We start from the raw sequence: 22,801 nt of genomic DNA, 5'->3' as shown, positions 1-22,801 counted from the left end.
TAAACCCGGGAGGCGGAGCTTGCAGTGAGCGGAGATCCAGCCACTGCACTCCAGCCCGGGCAACAGACCCAAACTCTGTCTCAAAAAAAAAAAAAGAAAAAAAAAAAAAAAGATAGGCGCAAAGTTAGAGAATGGTGGTTGAAGATCATGCCGTACAAGTTATTAGCCTGATTTTAAAAAGCTGTTAAAACCAAGTGTCTGTCCGTTTACAGAAAATTTCTGGGATTTAGCAAGACATCATGCCTCCAGACATGCCAAACAGTGCCTGTGTTTTGTGGAAAAGTTGATTTGATTCCATTTTCCAAGAGAATGCCAGATCTGGTTCCACTTAAATAAGTCTTTTATTCCTCAGAGCCTGGTTTTCCTTATGAATTGTACTCATTGTTAAATTTTTTTAATATATTTTAATTCTTCATAGAGGCTTCCATTGGGCATAATGTTTCCAAAATGTTTTTCTGTCTGGGAAAAGGCCTTGAAGAACTAATCCAAAGGGAATGAACTCCGGCCTCTCGGGGGTGTCCAAAGGAGAGAATACCGTCGTGGATTCATTCACAGTTTCTGTTTCTAGTTGAGCCAGTAAAGCCCCTTCCTCATCCATGTTTTCCGTTTATCACTAGAGACAGAAACTAAAAACCATGGCTTCAGGCTGCTAAAAGCCTAAAGCAAAACAAAACCACAACCAAATCAGGCAGGTTGGACGAGCTTGCTTCTTTCTTCCTTCACATTTCTCCCCCACCCCTATGGAAGAAAGCAAATTCACTGCCTCTTTGTTTCCTTCAGAGGCCCCCGTTTTCACCTCCATCAAACCCTACTAGTATCTTGAAGGAACCACCCCCGAAAACCTTGTTTCTTTTGCAATTCTGCTTCTTAACATATTGGCCCATCTACTCCCAGAAAGAGCGTGCACTTACTGTATTCATAAATCCCACATGTGCTTACTGCTAATCACCACAGATTCTCTTAGAGCTCTCTGCAGCAACTCAGGGATTCCAACTGTGAATATAAGCAATGTTCCTTTAGAAAGCATTATTTTCTGTTTTTGTTTCCCTTGCTATGTCCAGTCTTTGCCTCTCCCACTCCTAACAATGTTGACTGGAGTGTGTGACCTAATAAAAAGTGACAGGTACACACCTATCCCAAATTTGTTATTTTTGGAAAAAGCAGGAGGCTTCAGGCTAGCATTGTGATGGGTAAAGTGGAAAGTACATTCGAAGTTGGATAATAGTATTTGGGAGACCTTATTTCTAAAATTAAAAAATCATATATGAGGGTAGGGAGAACTCCCCACTGAAAGTCAAAAAAGGTCATTCATTTTGGAAATACTGACTTATTAGCATTGCCAGCTATTGAAAGCAGATGACTTCTTTCTGGCAATATTCTTGTTTCTCCCATTTATGTCTCATCAAGAGGTATAAACACAGGATATATTTTTTAATCCCTTGAAAAAGTGCCATCTTTGCTTAACCAGAAGAGAAAATTCTTACAAACACAAAACATCTTTCAAAATTGCTCCCTGACTTAATTGTAGACATCTAAAATCTTGAATATGCCACACATTTTTAAACATCAGGAGGGAACACTTAGTCTTTGACCAGGTTTGAATAGAGTGAATGAACTATAGATGTTCATTTCCATGGTTCTACCTTTTAATAATAAGATCAAACTGCCTTTGGGGTTTGCAGTTTGTGTGAGATGCAAAGAAAGCTAGGTTCAGTTGACTCTTAATTTGTAACAGGAACGCACGTCCCCATCCTACCCCCTGAGAAAATTGCTTACCGCTCTGACAAAAAGTGGGCAACAGAAGCAGGAGGCCAGCAGCTGCAAAGATGAGGGCTTTCATTTTGATGACCTGAGTCTCGTCTCTTGAACGTTATGAAACGTATACAATCATGGAGCACAATTTCACCTCAGTTCCATGTGTCAGCAGCAAATGGAAGCCTTGGTCTGTCTGTAGAAGTTTGCTCTCCTGTGCCGAGCAGGCAGGAAACTTGCACTGGTCCGCCGTAGGGAAAGGATGTAACCCACTCGATGCTTCAGTAAACATGACTCAGGCCAAGCCTCTGAGTGTGTTACGTTATCCCTGGAGAAAGGCATTTAACTCTTACCCACTCCCAACAATCTATTCTGAATAGGTGCTGTAATTCTCCCCTAGTATATTTGCATTTAAAGAATGGCAGAAATTACCGCAGGCCTTTACAGAACTAAGCCAAAAACAGATGTTGAGCAGCAGTAAGTTTTGAATCTGTCCCATCTTTCATTTCTTATCCATTTTAAAAATGCAGTTCCAGAGTGTAATTTCTACTTAATAAATTATCCTTTCTTTTATCTTCCCAGCTATTTCAAATCTTAATTCTTAAACACCTTATATAATTATAAATTAATCATAGAAAACAAACATTTTTTAAGAAATTCAAACTGAGTGGTCAATTGCTTTGAAAATTTTCCATCAATATCATATTGATTTGAATTTGTCATCAGTGCCTGGCCAGAACCTGGCTTTTGAGTGGTGGTGGTTTTTCTTTGCTGGGTGAGGATGGGGTTTGTTCGGGCCTTTTGTGTTTTTTTTGTTTTTTTTGTTTTGTTTTGTTTTTTGCTTTATCTTGATGTGTTTTGAGCCATTCAATAACCCTTAGGGTCAGATAACTGGAGGAACCTCCCAAACAACACTGTTCAATTAAACTAAAATCATAGCACGTCATTAAAATGAGGAGAACTCCCTTTATTCCATGAGTGCTGATGAATAAGTCTACAATAAGATATTTTTAATAAGGGTAAAATGTACATAACATAAAATTTACTATCTTAACCAGTATTAAGCATATGGTTCAGTAATGTTAAATACATTCACACTGTTGTACAACATATAAGCTTTTATGAATTGTTATATTCTGTAGAGTATGACTTAAATACAGTTTAAAAAATGCATTATAACAGATTTTTCTGTAGTAAATAAAACTTAAACTTGAAGACTTACCACCCCACCGCCTGCTACAAAATGCAGCAAGAATCAGAAAATACAAATTTCACATGAGACTTAAAGGCCAGGGATAAGCTAGGAAGAAATTGATCTGCGGAAACCTTTCAAATCTTGATTAAATTACATTAGACCAAGATTTTTACAAAGGTCAGTGTTTAATACTTCAACTACATAATATATGGTTATACAAACTGAGATTGAATGCTATTATATTGCAGAAATAAAAAACATAAAATATTGACAAAGGTTTTTTCTGTTTAATTAGAACTTTTCTGGGAGTTATCTAAATTCAGGAATTTATGACGATTTGCACATGGCCTAGTTTCTGGTCATTTAATTCATTTTTAACTCTTCCGTTGAACCTGGCTGTTTAACTGAAGTGGAGGTGTGGCCGTCCCATAAATATACTATTATTTTCAGTCTTCTGGCGAACAACTGAAAAAGCAGACTTGGCCGGTCGCGGTGGCTCACGCCTGTAATCCCAGCACTTTGGGAGGCTGAGGTGGGGGGGATCACTCGAGGTCAGGAGTTCGAGACTGGCCTGACCAACATGGTGAAACCCCATCTCTACTAAAAATATAAAAATTAGCCAAGTGTGGTGGCAGGTGCCTGTAATCCCAGCTACTTGGGAGACTGAGGCAGGAGAATAGCTTGACCCTGAGAGGCGGAGGTTGCAGTGAGTCAGCCTGGGTGACAGAGCAACACTCCATCTCAAAAATAAAATAAAATCAATAAATTAAGAAAAAGCAGACTTTACATTGATAAGATTCAGCTTTTACTCTTGGTTTTACATTTAACTCTAGCAACCTTTAGTTCAATGTTTCATAATTTAAACTGTTGACTTAAATCCATCTGATTTGTAATTTCTCTCTTCAGTTTGGCTCATAAGACTAATACTTTAAGCTTTGAAGTAAGATTGTTACTGACTTCTCACCTGGGTAAAAATCTGTGTGGTGCATCTTCTACAGTGATAAGTTATGAAGGAAGGTAAATACCCTTCAAAAGAACTGAGACACATAAATGAACTCGTAGAGCTTAGTTTTTAGGCTATACCTGGGGAGTGTTGGGTTCTCTGAGATCTTGGAAACAGAGAAAAATTAGCTCCTGCTTCCTTGTCTCTTTTTTCCTCCTCTTGTCTTCCCCTTTCCACCCAGCTTCCTGTTTGAGCCTCCCCCATCCATTCTTAAAAGAAATGAAAAATCTTGCTGATGCTTCCATTGTAGTCTGCCACGTAGCTAGAGGTGATTGTGGAAGCAGGCACCAAGACTTCTCCAGAGGTCTCCTTTAACCCAGATGTTGCAGGATGAAATAACAGTTACTTTATCTCATTTTCAGAGCCCTTTCCACATGTATTATCTCACGTTAGTCTCTGAGGAAAATAGTGTTAGAAGCCTGCCAGAGGAACCAGTGACTATTTCCTCTCCTTGCTGCCCCCATCCATCTTAAGTTTTAAATGACAGAGTCAGTGCCGGATCCATTACCTTTCATTCATCACAGTCTTGACTTAGGATTTAGAACATGACACTTACTCCTACACATAGGTAAAATGTTCCCATTTGTTAAATGTCACGTTTCCTGAAAATATCTCTGCTGATAATTATTTACTTGCCATCTCAGACAAGATTTTATAAAACACAATTGCTACCTAGAAGTTCCACTTAATATCTATCAGGGCTGACTTTTGTAGCAGGACCATCAGAATCAACCAAAAGTTAAATATGAATATTTACCTATAATAGGAAAAATGCAATACATTTTCATTGCTGCTGTTGCTCCCTTTCTGAAGCTATCTTTAACTACTTAGTCTTTGCTCCCCCTGCAGCTCAACACCTTTACCATAGGTTAACCCTTTCTCACCTATGTCTGGATCATATGTCTGCAGCATATATTGCCCTGATCACATTGTATTATAATTCTTTTTCCTTTTTTTTTCTTTTTTTCTTTTTCTTTTTTTTTTTTTTGTGAGACAAAGTCTCACTCTGTCGCCTAGGCTGGAGTTCAGTGGCCTGACCTTGGCTTACTTCAACCTCCACCTCCCAGGTTCAAGCAGTCCTCCCACCTTCCTCCCAAGTAGCTGGGACTACAGGCATGCACCACCACACCTGGCTAATTTTTGTATTTTTAGTAGAGATGGGGTTTCGCCATGTTGGCCAGGCTGGCCTCGAACTCCTGACCTCAAGTGATCCACCCCCGCTCAGCCTCCCAAAGTGCTGGGATTACAGGTGTAAGCCACCACACCCAGCTGTATGTCTTGACACATCTGTCTCTTACACTACATTGTTAGCTCCTTGAGGATAATCACCATGTTGTTTGTTTTTAATTTTTGTCTCTGTGTCTGATAAATATGGACGATCCCTGTGTTTCTCTCAAATTAAAAATATCCCATGGCACCCTAGGGCCCCTTGACACTTAGTTTGGGAACCACAGTAATTGATTGAGGGAGAAAGTGTTTGACTAGGGTAGCCCAAGAAGGCTTTTTGGAGTAGGTAGCATCTGAGTTGAGACCTGAATGGTAAGAAAAAGCCAACAGCCACGCTGTGAGGGTAGATAGAGTATTGTGGTCTGAAAGAGACTCGTGTGAAGGTCTAGAACAGGAAGGGGGAAGTAGAGGGGTGTGAGGTACAGCCAGAGAGGCAGTAGGCAGGACCATGCTGTTGGAGCCCCACTGTCCCTGAGAAGGCACCTTGTGTTTCCTTCTAACTGCTGGGGAAGCCTTTGGGGAAGGTTTAAGCAGAGGAGTGGTGCACTGAGCTATCCATTTTGAAGGGATCCTCTGGGCTCTCTATAAAGGGCCACTGTGGTGAGGGCAAGCTTAGATGCAGCAGAAACTACTAGGGGGCTAGTGCGGCTGTCCAGTTGGGAGATGATGGAGGGTTGGACTAAAGAGTGGTGGGGAAGAAGGGGGAAGTGGTCGGGTTTGGGGTCTGCTTCATCAGGAGTGTATGCAGTACATGGCAGAGCTGGGTAGTTGCTGATTAAGAATTTGTGGGAATTATGATTAAATGCCTCCTCAAAAGCAGTTATTAATTCTGTTTCCTCATCATTCACTGTTCTTTCTTTTTATTCTGTGACATTGTTCCCAGGACTCTGAGAGTGTTTCCAAAGTGCTTTGGCTGGATGAGATACAGCAAGCCGTCGACGAGGCCAATGTGGACGAGGACAGAGCAAAACAATGTAAGCCCTCACCTCCTTTGCTCTTGAAACTTGTCTTTTTGGATTTGGTTATGTGCCTGAAGTCATGCGATTTTTAATTTCTGGAAGATTTGGATTCTTACCACGTTTTAGTTCTTGGACACATAATTATACCAAAATTAGTTGGTTGCCCTGTTGTCAGTGATTTGACTCTATCTCCAACAAAATTTAACAATGTTGCTGAACAAAATCCAGAAGGTAAAAAATAGTTTTTAAGCTCTTAAATTGTATAATTGAATCAAATCCTTTTTTTCTCTTGATTTTTAGAGAACTAGACCATTTCTACTTAATAGATGCCTTTTTCTCCTTTCCATGGCCTTTATCGTTACCAGGGTTTTCCATAGAAACAGAACCAATAGGAGACCTATGGAGTTGGCTACCTGATCATGGTGCAACTAGAAGTGAAATAGACTGGCAGTCTACTCAATTCTTACTTAATCTGTACAACTGGATGAGTTTTGACTCAAGCAAATAGAAGTCTACCTTGAATCATAAAAAGAGTCATGGACCCTCAATCAATTCGCAGAATGGGGCCAGTTTACAAATCCAGAACTCCTCAAATGAAGGGAAGGCCAGGCCCCTTGAGGAAGAACTCAGCTACACTACCAAAGCTGTATACTGTTAGTCTTTCTTCCACCCCTCCCCCAAAGGGACCTATGGCCTTTTACCAGGGTGACTGTACTTAGGAGAAAGGACTTAATCAGACTTTTGGGGATTAGTGGACACTTGCTCTGAACTGACACTAATTCCAAGAGGCCCAAAACATAACTGTGGTCCACCAGTCAATGTAGGGGTTTATGGAGGTCAGGTGATCAATAGAATTAGCTCAGATCCATCTCACAGTGGGTCCCTAAACCCCTTCTGTGGTTACTTCCCCAGTTCTGGAGTACATAATTGGAATAGGTATAATCAGCAACTGGCAGGATCCCCACATTGGTTCAAATGATAAAATTGTTTAACCCTCTATTTTTAAGGAAGAATAATATGAAAATTCACATGATAGTCTGAAATAGCTTCTAAATTGCAATACTCACATTCTCCATATATAAATTAAGATTCCTAAAAGTATATTTCATTAACCTGCCAACTCATGGCATTATTAGAATCTATTCTGTTGTATCAGGTCCGAGAAGGTTCTTAAGATGACTTTGTGTTACTCCACAGATGGGCTTTTCAACCTCGGAAGCATCTGTGAGAAACATCTGGGCTTTATTTCCTTAGCTTAGAAAAATGTGTGTATTTCTCTAACCTGAACTTTTATTCCCTAAGGAACTTTGAAGTCTTTCCTTTCTAGCACGCCTTAAGAAAAAAAATAATAAAGTGGAGGTGTGTATGTAAGAAATTTCAACTTAAATATAAAACTGAAGGAAGCCATAGTCTGAAGAGACACTTTTGAGAAATTCGATTGTAATTTAGACATTCAAATAGCCTAAAATGGTTATGATTTGTCTCTTAGAAATCAAACCAATTTAGAAGGTTGTTAAAATTTTCTTATATTCATTGTTCTTACCTTTGGCCTGCAAATGTTAAGTTGATTCTGTTTTTCACATGGAGATTCATAGTACTATTGACTATAAAAGTAAGAGGTTTTCTCAAATGTATGATTTTGTACTCTGTACTTGCACATCTAAAATCCTATCTTTTCCCTCTGTCCTGTCCCTTAGAGGAGCTGATATACTTTCTTTTACTACATATAACAGCAAAAAAGATTTTCCAAAGTTAATACTACCTATGAGAGTTTTTTGACTTTCAACAAGAATTTAACCTTTTAAAAACATTAAATAGATTCTGGTCACACACTATAAGCATCAAACACACTCTCAGATAATATGATAAATGAAAATGTGTTGGCCCAAATATGTTACCATCAGCAAAACTTAAAAGGGCAGAATAACTCAAGTCCCTTTCATTTTGGCCCAGTGTTCACATTCACTGGAGTATCTTGCTTGCTGAAAGTAGATTTGCCTCTACTTTTGATTCCTTAGAGCAATCTTTCTTTACCTTTTTCTCATTATGGCACCCTAAAGAATCTTTTTAGACAGTTTTTTCTCTAATCACTCCTTACCATGAAATTTTAGTGCCACAGATATATTGTATACCTGTTTAGGTGCCATATGTAGACCTGTACTTTATACATAAAGAGATTTTTTTCACTCTCTCCCTGCAGAAACCAATTTTTGCCCCGTTAGGGGTTATATCACCTCCACTGTGAATGTGTGCCTTAAGAGAGCCTGCTGGTGTATGGCTTAAGATGTAAAGCAAACATTTTTTGGATCTCTTAGGAGATTTATGGGAGGTTTCTTAATTTGTTCCTTGGCAGAAACATACCTGACTTTCTGGGGTGAAAGTCTATCTGATATCTGGTATCTGTAGCTATCTGGAACTTAGCTACAACTCACAGATTAAGGAAAAAAGCAATCAAAATAGATATCTCAAAGTAAGCACATTGAAGTTAATCTACTTTTTTCACTGAGGACCCCTCAGATAGACACTTTGCGCCTGTTGATTCTTTTCTTAGGCAAAACTCTGTTATCTTTGGTAGTTTCTTTTCCTGTTTGATTGTGACTCAGAGCACATCAGAAGCCACAAGTCACAAGGCAGTAAAGTGCTTAAGCTGCCATAGGCAGGCACGTCAATGTCAGTAAAAAGTGACAGCTGACAGTGAAGGAAGAAGGAAAAACTAAGAGATATAGGAGTTATTAAGGCTATTTTGTGCAGGAGCCAGTAAGCCCAAACACCTCCATAGTCCTTGAAAATAACACCGGATTATAGCACAGCACAATTTTAATGACAAGAAGGACTCTTCTGGCAGCTCTCAGCAGACATTAAGCACCTACTTTATACCAGAGACTTTGGGTAAAATAAGGAGCAATAGCGACTGTCCTGTTAGGATTTTCTCTAAGGCATGTTTTAGAGTTTCGTCAAAAATGATTCTATTAAGATGAGAGTTGGTCCATAAAGGAATTAGCTTTAGTTATCTGGAAATTGACCTGTGAACCAGCACATCAATACTCAATGAAAATATATGCAAGAAATGTGTGCCTTTTGTAATATCTTTTAAGGAAGATTGCATTTTATTGGATTAGATGACACTGTCACATGTAGTTTATGTGATAATTTTTGTCATTTTCTTATTCCTTTGGCTATTCTCAGACCACAAACTTCTCAATTTCCGGTACTCTATTTTCTCTATCCTACAAAGCTTTCCAGAAGAAGAGGAAAGGGCAATGTCTACCTATTTCCTGTTAACCTCTATTGGCATAAGAACATACTGCCATACCTTTTGTTCAATAACCACTGGAGTTTGCCTGGGAAGTTCTCCTTTCATCTCTGTGTGCCCCTCCAGATTTGCATGACTTTGACTCCAGGTTGTTGAAAGTCAATCTCTGTTTTCCTTTCGCCTTTAACCCTCGTAGTACTGTGCACCTGTGAACATAATTTGATGAGAACAGATTGTAATTTAATATTTGTAGAGTTTGGTGTACGTGTAAGAAAAAAAGAAAAAGTATCCATGTCTCCCTTCTCTTTTCATCAAGATGTTTTCCATGTAGGAAGTATTTTAACTTGGCTTCTTTTCATTTTCTGGTTCTACTTTTCTAACTCAGTGCATTTACTGGTTGTGAAAACGCTAGTCCTACTGATTGGACATTCTTACCTGGAATTAAAGTGGGAAATAATTCACTAAGTTAACTTTCCTTAGGCAACCAAGAGTTTAATATGGTTTTGTTAAGGAGGAGGGGTAGAAATTCACAATGGGATAAAATGCTAGTTAGGTCTAAAATGGTTCCAGAATTAAGTTTTAGGACTCTGTCACACATATCCACCAGCTCTGCCTTTCCAGAACTCTTTTTTAGGTTGTTTATGACAATATTGCTAAATATATTAGCACTATACAAGAGAATACCAGGATTTCCATCACTTAAAAAGCATTTTGCTTATCCTAAAGTAAACAAATGTCTTTGTAAAACTACTTCTCAAATACATGTTAATGGCCTAGGTTAGAGCTACATATCTACTGTTGGTGTGTATTCACCCCATTTCATAGATTACTACAGCAAGCAAAACCTAGTGCCTTGATACCACGTATGAGTAACCAGGGAAGACTGTTGTTTTTAATAAACCATACTCCCATGGTATCTAATTCTTCTTACGGACTAAACTGGTCGGTGAATTTGTGATTGTCTTGGGCATATGTGGTGAATATTCTCAAAGGGTAAAAATGTTTGATACTTATGCATTCCTAAAACGTCGAATTATATATTTGCATGCCTTGAAGTAAGTAGAAGATAAGCATTAACAAGAAACTTCTTTTTTCAATTACCCAGGGGTTACTCTGGTGGTTGATGTTAATCAGTGTTTGGAAGGAAAAAAATCAAGTGATATTTTGTCTGTATTGAAGTCTTCCACTTCTAATGCAAATGACATAATCCCGGAGTGTGCTGACAAATACTATGATGCCCTTGTGAAGGCAAAAGAGCTCAAATCTGAAAGAGGTAAGTTGGTTTGTTACTTTAGCGCAAACTATTTTAAATATCATTTCTGTGGTATTATATTTTCTTAATTTTAAGACAAGTATTGCTTTCAAATTAATATTTCTGTAATTTTTTGTCATCTATGGCTAAGGAAATTAGGAAAAGTTTTAAATGTTTCTTTTTAGTTTTGGAAAGCTATGATGAGCTCAGTGGCAATATATGGATGGCATTAAGAAAATGTCATATTTGAGGAATCTGTGCCTTATACAAGTTATGCTTATTGATTCATTTATTCATATGGGTAGACCAGTGATATAAATAGATGTTTATACTAATATTTTCTCTCACTTAATCCTTTGTGATTGTACAATATTAAATAGGGGTAAAGAGTAATTTTGAATATACGAAATGAAGTACAATGAGCCAGTCTGCAAGGGATCAGTGGGCAAAGCTAGGCAACTAGTTATGCCTACTCAATCCAACGGCAGAACCTACATTGTTAGCTCTGGAAATAATCTTTGAGACTATACAGTTTGATACTCTTTTCAGATTTGGAAATTCACATTAAGATTTCAGACAGAGGAAAAGAATGGTAGACCCAAGGACAATTAATTTTTAATCTAGAATTCCTTTTAGTAGATTTTATTAAGCACCTACTATTTCCTAGTGTCAAGGATCAGGGTGGCTCTCAACTTCTAGGCTAGTGTTTATTTGTACCACATTGTAGGTCATCTACAGGATAGTATTCATCTTTAAGAAACTAGTGTGACAGCGTATGGCCTTAGAAGTAGAGCTTAAGGAAAAAAAAAAAACTTTTTTAGTCCAACTTGATGTTTGTCTAGTAGTACCCTATGTACTTGCTTTCAAGTTTCATATATTTCCAACTTGGAGATTCCACCTTAAAATTCAGTAAATTTTCTATTAATGAAATGACCACTCTCTTACTTGGCATCTGGTCACCCTTGAGTCCCTCTCTGTTCCATTCAGATCTCTTCATCAGGAATTACTATAATGTCCCCTGTCTCATCCTTCATTGGGAAAGAATTGCATAATTGTATTAATGGGCTATCCTAATTTCAAATTCATCCTGGAAAAACTTAGTTTATCTTCTGTCTCCTAAACTTGCCTATTTCGTTTTCCATGTGTCATATTTGGGTGACTATGGTCAAATCCCTTTGTATCCAATTCAGAAACCTAGGAAGTGCTTCAGATTCATTCTTCTGGGAAGAAAAAAAGGCAGCAAGACTTTTGTCAACTGAGATCGTATTGAATCTATAGATAACTTTGAGAAGTCTTGCCATCTTAACAATATTCTGATCCATGTACATGGGATGTCTTTCCTTTTAATCAAGTTTAAAACTCTTCCAACAATTTTTTGTAGTTTTCAGCATACAAGGCTTGCATTTGTTTCATTAAATTTATTCCTAAGTATTTTATCATTTTTATTCTATTGTAAATATTGTTTTTTAATTATATTTTGGGATTATTTATTGCTAGTTTATAGATACACAACTGACTTTTTATTGAGAAATAATTTATATGCCATAAAATTGTCCTTTTAAGGTATGTAATTAAGAGGTTTTTAGCATATTCACAAGGTTGTACATCCAATACCTCTAGTTAATTCCAGAACATTTTCATTACACCAAAACAAAACCCAGTACCTATTAGCAGTCAATCCCCATCACCCACTCCCCAGCCCCAGGCAACTGCTAATCTACTTTCTGCCTTTGGCCTGTTTTGGACATTTCATGTAAACAATTATACAATACATAGCCTTTTGTGTCTGGCTTCTTTTACCTAGCATAATATTTTCAGAGTTCATTCACGTAGTATTTGTCAGTTTGTCCTTTTTAGGGGCTAATATTCCATTGTATGAGTATGCCACATTTTGTTTACCCAGTCATCAACTGATGGAACCTGTATTCTGTGCCACCCTCTCCCCGCAACCTCTGGCTATTCTGAATGAGACTGCTATGAACGTTCATGTCCGGGTTTTTTCGTGGGCATATCTTTTCATACAACTGATTTTTGTATATTGATCTTGTATCCTGCAACCTTGCTGAACTCATTCTAATCATTTTTAGTACATTTCTTGTGCTGCCATCTGCCTTAATAAATAAAGTTTCGTTGAAATCCAGCCACACATTAATTTATATATGGTCTATGACTGCTTCCCTGCTGCAGTGGTAGTGCTGAGTGGTTGTTTCAGAGACCCACAGCCTGCAAAGCTGATAATATTTGCCTTTTTTTTTTCCAAGATGAAGTCTCGCTCTGTCACCCAGGCTGGAGTGCAGCAGGGCAATCTTGGCTCACTGCAACCGCCACCTCCTAGGTTCAAGCAATTCTCCTGTCTCAGCCTCCCAAGTATCTGGGATTACAGTTACATGCCAACATGCCTGGATCATTTTTGTATTTTTTAGTAGAGACGGGGTTTCACCATGTTGACCAGGTTGGTCTCGAACTCCTGACCTCAGGTGATCCACCTGCCTCGGCCTCCCAAAGTGCTGGAATTACAGGCATGAGCCACCGCACCCAGCCCCTACTCTCTGACTCTACTGAAAAAGTTTGCCAACTCCTGTTCTAGAAAGAAGAGCATCCCAAGCAATTAAAGACTGATTTTCACCTCCCAATAGAGCTATGAGCATTGTTTTCAGGCATGCACAGGATGATTTATTCTTATCTCTTTCACCTCTGGTTCTAGGATGGCTATCTTTTCCCAAACTAAAACATCCACCATTCGGTGGATGGATTACTCAGCCTTATAACTCAGTTTAACGCTTCTATATGTTCGCGTATGATTTTGTCTGGAAGGCATCTAAAAAGTATGCCTCCTTGTGGAATGTTCATCACCTCTTAACTAACTGTTATCAGTCTTTTTTCTCAGTAACAACCCAACTATATTTCTTAGAAAAACTATTTGGAACCCATGCTGGAAAGTAGCTCTCCTCAGCCTCTTATGTAACTACATTCAAACTAGATGTGAAAAAGATAGGAATTCTTCTTGCCTATTACCTACTGACATCCTAACCCAAGTAAAGCCTTCTAATGCCATTCAGATCTCTTCATCAGGAATTACTGTAATGTCCCCTATCTCATCCTTCATTATGAAAGAATTACATAACTGTATTAATTAGCTATCCTAATTTCATATTCATCGTGGAAAAAACTTAGTTTATCTTCTCTCTCCTAAACTTGCCTGCTTCTTTTCCCATGTGTCATATTTGGGTGAGAGCTAAAAACAACAGAAAAATGTAAGAAGTTCTAACTTAGACTAAACTGAGTCAACTGCTATCAAGTGAACTTTAGACTCATTGCCTTTCCAGATAAATCAAAGTTCAAGTGATTGGCTTTTAACCAACTAAGAAATTTTTTACTTCTCAGTTTAAGTGATGGGAGAAACATTTTCACCAGCTTTGCTTGCTTTCTTCCCTTCCCACTGAGTTGCCTTAAGAAGGGTGATTATTCTTCTGAAAACATTTATGAATCTGACAACAATTGATAATTGAAAATATCATAATTGCCTGGTCGTGGTGGTTCATGCCTATAATCCCAGCACTTTGGGCGGCTGAGGCGAGTGGATTGCTTGACCCCAGGAGTTTGAGAACAACCTGGACAACATGGCAAAACCCATCTCTACAAAAAATACAAAAAATTAGCCAGTTGTGCATGATCCTGTGGTCCCAGCCACTCTGGAGGCTCATCTGAGCCTGGGGAAGTTAAGGCTGCAGTGAGCCTTGGTCAAACCACTGTTCTCCAGCCTGGGTAACAGAGTGAGACCCTGTCTCAAAAGCAAGAAAGAAAGGAAGGAAGGGAGGGGAGGGGAGGAAAAGGGAAGGGAAGGAAGAAAGAATAATAATTACTTGTAAACATCCTAACTTGACTGCACAATGTATTTTGTAGTAGACCCATGTTTCTAAACAGATGAACCAGCTGTCTGAATGCCCATTGAAAAGAGATACATCTCTCTTCCTGGGCATTGACAAACAGAAAGAACAGGTGAGGGGCATTTAAAGTCAAATGAAGCATTAACACATACTAAAGACCTTAAAGTTACCCCTGCTTAGTTATTTCAATGCATTTCAATATTTTGTGAAGAAATTCACTTGAACTTTGATTTACCTGAAAAGGTAATGAGTCTCATGCTCACTTGGTGCAGTTGACTTAGCTTAGTCTAAGTTAGAACTTTTTATCTTTTTCTGTTGTTTTTTGCTCTCAGGTCTGGGACCAGAATTGTAACCATTCAACAAAATAAACAGATTTCTAAATATGAAGTTTAGCCCATGGATTCATGAGAAGGAGATATTCTTGACCAATCGAAGTCATAACTACCATATGTTTTTCTATCACCCCTCCCCAAAATTAAGTTTCAAAAAAATTTTTTTTCTCATTTTGTGTGGTTGTGTAGCACAAAATAAGTCAGAGGAACCAGGAATTTTCTTTTTCCCTACATTAGTTGACCTTTATGTTGTGCTTATGCCATTTTGTACTTTGAGTAACGTTGTCTCCAAAGGTTCTGCTTTGGTTGAATGCCAATCATTGGCCCTCCTTAAATAAGGGCCACAGTCCTTGTGGGTATCTCCTTGTTGGAGAAATTGCAGGTAAACTTTGTAAGCAAAGAGGATCTTGCCGATTGGTCTCCTTTGTCTACATGTGTTGTTGTTTGCATCTACCTGGGACTTACAATTATTGTTTGCTTTTCCTTCTCTTTGACTGTTTTTGGCCAAACATGTTTTCATCATCCTCATGAAAGATTTAAGTTTCAGAGCTAGCCTTAGACATTTATGTCTCTTCCTTTTCCTTGGGTTAGCAGGCATCTGCCATTAAATACATCGAATTTATTCCATGTTAGTGGGTCATTTCTGATGCCTTTGACTGTCTGAAGGTTTGGTGAAAAACATATTCAATTATTTTACATATTAAAGAAACTACGCTAATGTTTAAGGGTTCACTGTGTCTCTATAGAATTTAACAAACTTTTTTCTTTAGTGTCTAGTGAAGGTTCATGGCTCAAACTCAACCTGAATGAAAAATATGACTACTGTTACAACATTGATTCAAAAGAGGGTTCCTGGGTCATACCTGAATCATGCTTGTATAAAGAATCATGGCTCACAGGAAAAGAAATCGAGGTAGGAGGTTGGTGTTTGATGGATAACTGTACTGTATAAAGTTAAATTTGACTGGTTGTCTATTTCTGAATCATGGGAGTGATGAGAGGAACTAATTGATTTATCTGAAGGCTGGATATGTAATGAAGTCTTCATGAACTGCAGTTGAATGTGGCTGCATTGTTACTAATGTACAGAGTTTTTTCCATATTGGCTTAACAAAACCAAATAGAGCAGGGGGAAGAAATATTTCACTATTTATTTGGGATGGTAGATTATCCTAAGAAATCAATCTTAAGATTTTCCTTGACTTAATTAAGCTCAATTAATGATAATTCCTGGGTTGTCAATATTTAAAAGGTATTTCTTTCCCACCCATCTCAGCCTGCAACTTAACATTGTACCTTTCAAACCAATATGTCATTTTTTTCTACAAAGTGCTGGAGAGGGCATCTCTGCCACACATGGCCCCAGCCATCTCCAGGACAGCTTCAGAAGCAAAGAACAGAGTTGGGCAAAGAGCAGGATGGGTAAACATTAAACGTTTGCTTCTTCTGAGATGGTCATCTTAGCATGTTTTCATTGCTTAACATTTCTAGAGCTCTGGATGTACCCATGTCCAAATGTAAGTGCTAACATCACAATTGAGTGTATCTTATACTTGGCTTTCGATTAACTGACATAAAAATTAGCCATGTGTCCATGTATTGCACTAACCGAGAGTTATACATGACACATTGAATTGGAATTTCTATTTAACTACTAAAGATCCCTTTTAACTAATCCTTGACCCATATTTGAAAGCTTTCTTCCAACAAATTTCACTTATTGAAAGTAATTTATCCCTTCTCTCATCTCTTTTTAACCAAACTATATAGATAGTACCTGTTTGAGCTTCTTGTTAGGAGTAAAGAAATAGTGCATTAGTGAACATAGTGTCATTATTGACTATTAGGACATTTGTTAGTTTTTGTTTGTTTCTCTTTTGGGGGGTACATTTGTTGTTTTAAATACAGAAAGAAGAAACTCATTTAGAAAAGTCTGTATTAGGCGAAGCCCCATCTTTACTAAAAATACAAAAATTAGCTGGGCATGGTGGCGAGCACCTGTAATCCCAGCTACTTGGGAGGCTGAGTCAGGAGAATTGCTTGAACCCAGGAGGCGGAGGTTGCAGTGAGCCAAGATCGCACCACTGCACTCCAGCCTGGGCAATAAGAACTATACTCTGTCTCCGGGAAAAAAAAAAAAAAAAAAAAAAAACAGAAAAGTCTGCTTTAGAATCTCAGGTTCAGATGCTTTTTCTCATTGTAAACAAGACTAGCTGGAGTCTCAGGGGTCCTCCTAATTTCCCCATGTGCCTTGTCCATTTTAGTCCTAATTCCCTCCCACATATTCAGCAATTTTTATATATACAGGAGCCCAGGGCTGAAGTATTTACAAAAAAAGATAACAAGAGCAAAGCTAGGAGAAAAAGTACAGCCAAAAGAGCTCTTTTCAGTTTCAGTTCTAGATCACTGAATTTCATTCATTTTTTAGTTGCCCCTCCCTACATAGAGGAACGAGAGAAGCACTTTGACAATAGATTATTTGTATAATCATGGCTTTGTTAGAGCTGAATATTTTCTCGCAACATGGGAATAGGGGGACTAAATGCTTGGTGAAGATTTCCTGAAACAAAAGACTTAGCTATAAACAGGTAGTGAAGTAGATCTTGCCGAATGGCCTTCTCTGTGAGATTCTTCTTTGCTTTGTCTGAGGTTGGTGGGCAGCCATGAAGAAACAAGAGGAGGTAAAGTCAGAGGAATGTGAAATTGGAATCAACCCTTATAGCAAGATGTCTGAAACAACTTATGGCCAAAAGTAACCTTTCCAACTGGTGTCCCTGCAAATACCCAAAGAACATGTGGAATTGAGAATGAGGTCTCCTGAAACCATAAACATAGCCAAGTACCCCTCATTTATATAGAGTTTCACTTTCCAATATACTTTCACATCACTTTGATCCCTAAATTATCCTCTAAGTAGAGATAGAGCAAATATTCTCATCTTCTGTTTTTCTAAGTGGGGAAATTGGGGCACAGAGTAGGTGAAGCAGCTTGTACTAATTCTGCAATTTGGGTAGATTTTGTCAATTAACAGATTTATTTCCAGTGCTTCCAACTTCTAGTCTAGTATCTTTTCCACTTTTTCATTGTTTTTGACACAGTCACCAGTATCTCTGAGTGGTTTTGTCATGTGCCCATTGCTCTGGAATTAATAACCCAAGTTGGTGGCTTAAGAAATACATAGGTACTTTAAAAAGTGAGTAATGCTTCCCAGGGGGAATACTCTTGAAGTAATATTCACCAACATTGCTTTGGATTTAAAAACAAATTTCGACCCAAAGGATGTGAAACCTGCCGGTAATGGATCCACGCATCGTAATATATTTAAAGAGAAAATACTGATGATAATTAAGTTCTATCTTGGAAAAAAACAAGAACAAACATCTTACAGAATCATTAAAAGTCAACATCAAAGATACTGCAGTGTAGCAGTATTGCAGACAGAATCACCAATGCAGTATTTACTAAAACTTAGAGGAAAAAAACATGATCTGAGTCTGACCAGTGCTACCAAAAATGCTTAATGACAAGAAGATAGTGAAGAACACAGTTTAGTGACTCATTTCAGATGTTCAGAGGTCGTACAAGTTTTAGGAAAATGACATTGTAGTAATGGATTATTAGTGCTAATTTTGAAGAAAAAAATGAAATTATAGACATGCTAAAAAATTATGTGCTATGGTTGAAAAGATGTATCAAACTATAAAGAAGCAGCATCGAAGATTTAAAATTTAGAATAAAAAATTGGTCATGTGGCATCCCAAGATATACCCCAGGTATAACTTTTTGTTATATCGAGCATCAGTCTGTTAAGATTATTAACCAGTGGAAGGTCTAACACTGTTATAAAAAAGTTGTGTTTCTTCTAAACAACCTGAAGTTACCAGTTTTATGCAATGAATGCATACATATATGTCTTCTCTTAAAGATATGTATGCATCTTTTGTATGATTTCACTTTTAGCTCTTTGAGTTAACCAACCATTAATTCCAGTTGTACTAAATAAGAGTCATCAGCTATAGAAGTGACAGTCCAGTCTTTCTTTGCATCTCTCATCGGGCATAAAAGTAAACCCTGTTCATACCGCACGGGAAACTTTCTTATAACCCCCTTCTTCCTTTTTTCTCATTCTTCTAGATTTCTGCCATCTATCCTTAATAGCACTTATCTTGCCCCTCCCACCCCTTTTTCTTTTGCCCCAGAGCATCATTCTGAGTTTGGCCGCAGCTCATTACAGGGGTCTGCCTACTCTGGCCTGGGGAAGAAATGAGAAAGAAGTCTGAGGACCTTATGACCATTGCAGTCTTTTCCTTGGCAGCCCAAGGGAAGTGGGAGGTGATGCATGTTTTTACAGCAAGCACCCTTGTCCCTTTACATTCTGTGGAGATCAGGCCTCATGCCTCGTCCTTGCCAGCATCATCCATACATCTCTGCTTCCAAATCCTGAGATCATTGAGCTTTATTCTCTTGCCACCTCAGCACCAAACTCGGAGATTCCAAAATCATATTGCTAGAAAGAAGCTAAGCCAGTTTCATCCCTCAGCTCTGCTTAAATTTGTTTTTAAACTGAGCCAAAAGGAGACATCCATATTGTTTTCTAAAAGATAAAATATCAGAAGCTATTCTATGTGTGCCTTTCAGCTGATGTGTGAAGTGTAACCATAAGAAATATCTCTTGCCAGGACATAATTGAGGAAGTCACAGTAGGTTACATTCGTGAGAATATATGGTCTGCTTCAGAAGAGATGCTTCTTCGCTTTCAAGCCACAAGTTCAGGACCCATCCTTAGGGACGAGTTTGAAGCTAGAAAATCATTTTTGCATGAACAAGAAGAGAATGTGGTCAAAATACAGGTATGTGGATCACCTACCACTGTTTACAACAAACTGTCATATCACCTGAAAATGTTTTCTTTGATAATAGTCAACTACCAGCATTCCTATAAACAAATCTGACTGCATATTTTTACATAATCAGTACCCCTAGTCAACTTCACTAAGGCTTTAAAATGGAAAGCATTTTGATGATGAATGACTTAACCTATGGTCTTCTAGAGAGTATTTAGGAGCACTGCAGATTTGCACAGATCCACCTGCTGCCAACTTAGTTGGACCCAAAGGGATATGCCTTGGATCAGAGTTGAAATCATACCTGGCTTGGGGACTTTACAATTTGGCTTTTTTGTGATTAGTGGATGTTGAGTGGCATCTTAGTTTCTGTGCTGTTCTAGCCTGAAAGAACAGAAGAACTAATGAAATAAACAGATTTAGCAACTCTAAGAATGTCTTCTTACCTTCTGTAATCTGTCACTCTTCATTTAGGCCTGCAGGAGAAACCTTCATTCCCAATTTTTTTGCTATAAATTGTTCTTAAGTTTGCATGACTTGTCCGAACTTTCTGATTGGCAGGAGAGTTTGCCAGGTTTAGATGTTTCTCTTCTGTATTCCTGTAGTACCCCCTACCAGTCACCACACTGGTTTGTGAAAGGCTGTGAGTTTGTTCTTTTTATTGTGAGTTCAAAGGGGTATTGTTAACAACTGGTAAAGTCTGATGCTGATGGATTTTTACTTTGAAGCTTCCTAAATTGAACGTTTTTCTGTGGAAGAGCTTCTTTTTTGTGTGGTCACTGGTGAACTCATCTGCTTTTCCCACCTAACTGTAATGTCCAAGGCAGAAAATGAATTTTACAAACATTTGTCTTCCTGTATCTTGCACATGATAGATGCTTACGTGTTTAAAATTTGCTTGGAGCTTAAGATATTATTAGCAAAGCAGAAACAATTAATTTTATAAAAGAAATTTCTACTATAAATCTGACACTCAAAGGATTTTTCTCGGTGGGCCAGTGAGTTTCCAATTTAGTCCTTTAAACAAATAGTAGACAGAACACACAGGAAGTGAACAAAAGCCTCAGAATTGTCATCTACACTGATGAGGCTCTAATTTTGCACAAATTTCACATGTCAGCCAATATAAAATTTGGACCCCACACTCCCCAGTCTCGGGGCACACAGCAGTGTTGCAGCTGGAAGGTATACTACAGAGCCCACCAGTACAGAATCCCTCTGTATTAGAAACCAGGGCTGAAGGATGAGAGAAATGGGGTAAGGACAAGAGCGATCATTTGGAGCCTTTTTCCTCCACCTCAGCAGAGGCAAAAGAATTGACGAAGCAGTCATCAAACCATGAAGTCACCTCACCATGCCTTTTTATCAGTCTTCTGACAATTTTCCAAAACAGAGGGCATGAAACCTAAAGGTAAGCCTACTTCACAGATGTGGACCAGAAGTGAATAATGCAGTCTATAGGAACCTGCTGACCCTTAAAACCAAGAGCCCATGAACCAAAAGGTGTCATGCTAATCTCATTTCTCGCCAAAGTGGCTGGTTCACCCTCAAGTAGGAAAATGTTCTGATATCTGAGAAGTTCCCCTATGTAAAACACTGTGAGCTTCCTAGCTGGCTGAATTGCCCCCAGATACAGGAGTCTTAACAAAATTGGAGAGAAATACAAAGGCAAAGCTCCTAGGCCAAGGCCAGCTATACCCCAGCTACACCACCCTGCCTGCCGTCAGTGGTCTGCCAAGGAAATGAGTAGTGGTACAGAGAATGTGCATGATCAACGTCCAGCACTGTGTCTCAAGTGCTTATGGAGTTAATTGGAAGGTGCCCAGGTCAATATAGAGGAAGTCAAAGAGAATCTACATAGCCATATTACTTTTGAGCAGTTAGAAGTCCCCAGTAAAATTGCGTGAGTGAGCCAGAAAGAAAAAACTGCTCATAAACAAAAAAGATTTTATATCAAAAACAGAAAAAGGAATGTAACTTGCAAAATATAAATGGAGTAGACATCTAGAGTTACTCTTCTAGAAGACAGGAGAGAATGTTATACTGAAACTGCTTTATACTGTCAAGGAATTTGTTAAGACGTGGACTTAATGAAATAAGAAGACAACAGAATAATAAAATAAAAAGACAGCTGACAGCTAAGGAGAGGAAGAGAAATAATGATGTCATAGAATGTAAATGAATTTATAACTACAGAATGCAAAATGGACACTGAGCATAATTGGAGCAGACACAGAAAGCTTCAGAAAAATCCACAAAAGATGAGAGAAAGAATAGATTATTAAAAACACACTTTCTCATCTGAAAAATATAATGCCCATTTTATTGCAGGGTGGTGAGGACTGACTGCAATAATTCACATAACAGATGTTTCCTAGTATGTGCTTCTCAAGTGCTTGATAAACTTTAGAAATGGCAAGGTGATAGAGATAATGACTCAGGGCAGATAATGGGGATCCAATATTGATATTGTTGATGTGGCACAGGAAGACATCAGAAAAAAATCAAATAGGATAGAATAGATAACTACAGGAGGAAGTTTTTTTCGTGAACTGAAGAAAGCTAGTATACTACTTTTTAGAAAAGGATATAATAGTGGCAAACACCAAAACCTAGCCCTGAGATTTAATGAATTATTGAACTTCAGCTCAGGGAGTGCCACAAGCATCCTGGTGAAGAAAAACAAGCTACCCTGAAGGAACTTCACTTTGCTAGGAGCAGCGGCAGAGTCTGTGGGCCGAGAGGAAGGGGATGGCCTGGGAGAGTTGGTCCTCAGTTGTTTTAATGTAACTGACTACTCCTATAGATTGCTGGATTTTTTTTTTTACCTTCGAGGAGAGGGAGAAGAGGTAAATGTTTAGGGCTTTCTTGGCTAACCGAGATCACACAAGTATTTTGTGCATTCGAAGTTGGCATTGGTAATTTGAATATGTCTGTACTGAGTGTCCAGTTATCAAGCATAGCAGCCAGTGTATCAAGCCAGATTTCCCAGCGAGGAATAAAGTCTATAAAACAGAGCAATGACCTCTGAGGTCTAAGTGTTTTGACAGACTTCTTTTATACAGATACTCTGCACAGAAAATATATTTGTGGTACT

The 22,801-nt window shown here is 38.3% G+C and overlaps 2 protein-coding genes across 7 annotated transcripts in view; one reads left to right on the top strand and one right to left on the bottom strand.

Annotated features, from left to right (window-relative positions):
- Positions 1–2,044, bottom strand: part of F2RL2 (coagulation factor II (thrombin) receptor-like 2) — a 24,858-nt gene extending 22,814 nt beyond the window's left edge. For 2 of the 3 annotated variants that reach the window (XM_011996374.1, XM_011996359.1), the window contains exon 1: positions 1,777–2,044. In XM_011996374.1, the coding sequence (XP_011851764.1) occupies positions 1,777–1,840 (64 nt within the window). In that variant the 5' untranslated portion in view covers positions 1,841–2,044. The remainder of the gene's footprint in view (positions 1–1,776) is intronic. The other variant, XM_011996366.1, reaches the window with a different exon arrangement.
- Positions 1–22,801, top strand: part of IQGAP2 (IQ motif containing GTPase activating protein 2) — a 331,348-nt gene that overhangs the window by 243,334 nt on the left and 65,213 nt on the right. For 2 of the 4 annotated variants that reach the window (XM_011996387.1, XM_011996395.1), the window contains 4 exons: positions 6,061–6,151; positions 10,495–10,662; positions 15,631–15,773; positions 19,540–19,710. In XM_011996387.1, coding sequence (XP_011851777.1) covers positions 6,061–6,151; positions 10,495–10,662; positions 15,631–15,773; positions 19,540–19,710 — 573 coding nt within the window. The remainder of the gene's footprint in view (positions 1–6,060; positions 6,152–10,494; positions 10,663–15,630; positions 15,774–19,539; positions 19,711–22,801) is intronic. The other 2 variants (XM_011996408.1, XM_011996402.1) reach the window with 1 other exon arrangement.

This window comes from Mandrillus leucophaeus, unplaced genomic scaffold (assembly GCF_000951045.1).
Source record: "Mandrillus leucophaeus isolate KB7577 unplaced genomic scaffold, Mleu.le_1.0 Scaffold114, whole genome shotgun sequence".
NCBI lineage: Eukaryota > Metazoa > Chordata > Mammalia > Primates > Cercopithecidae > Mandrillus > Mandrillus leucophaeus.
Note: the sequence above shows the minus strand (reverse complement) of the source record. Positions and strands in the feature narration are given on the sequence as shown.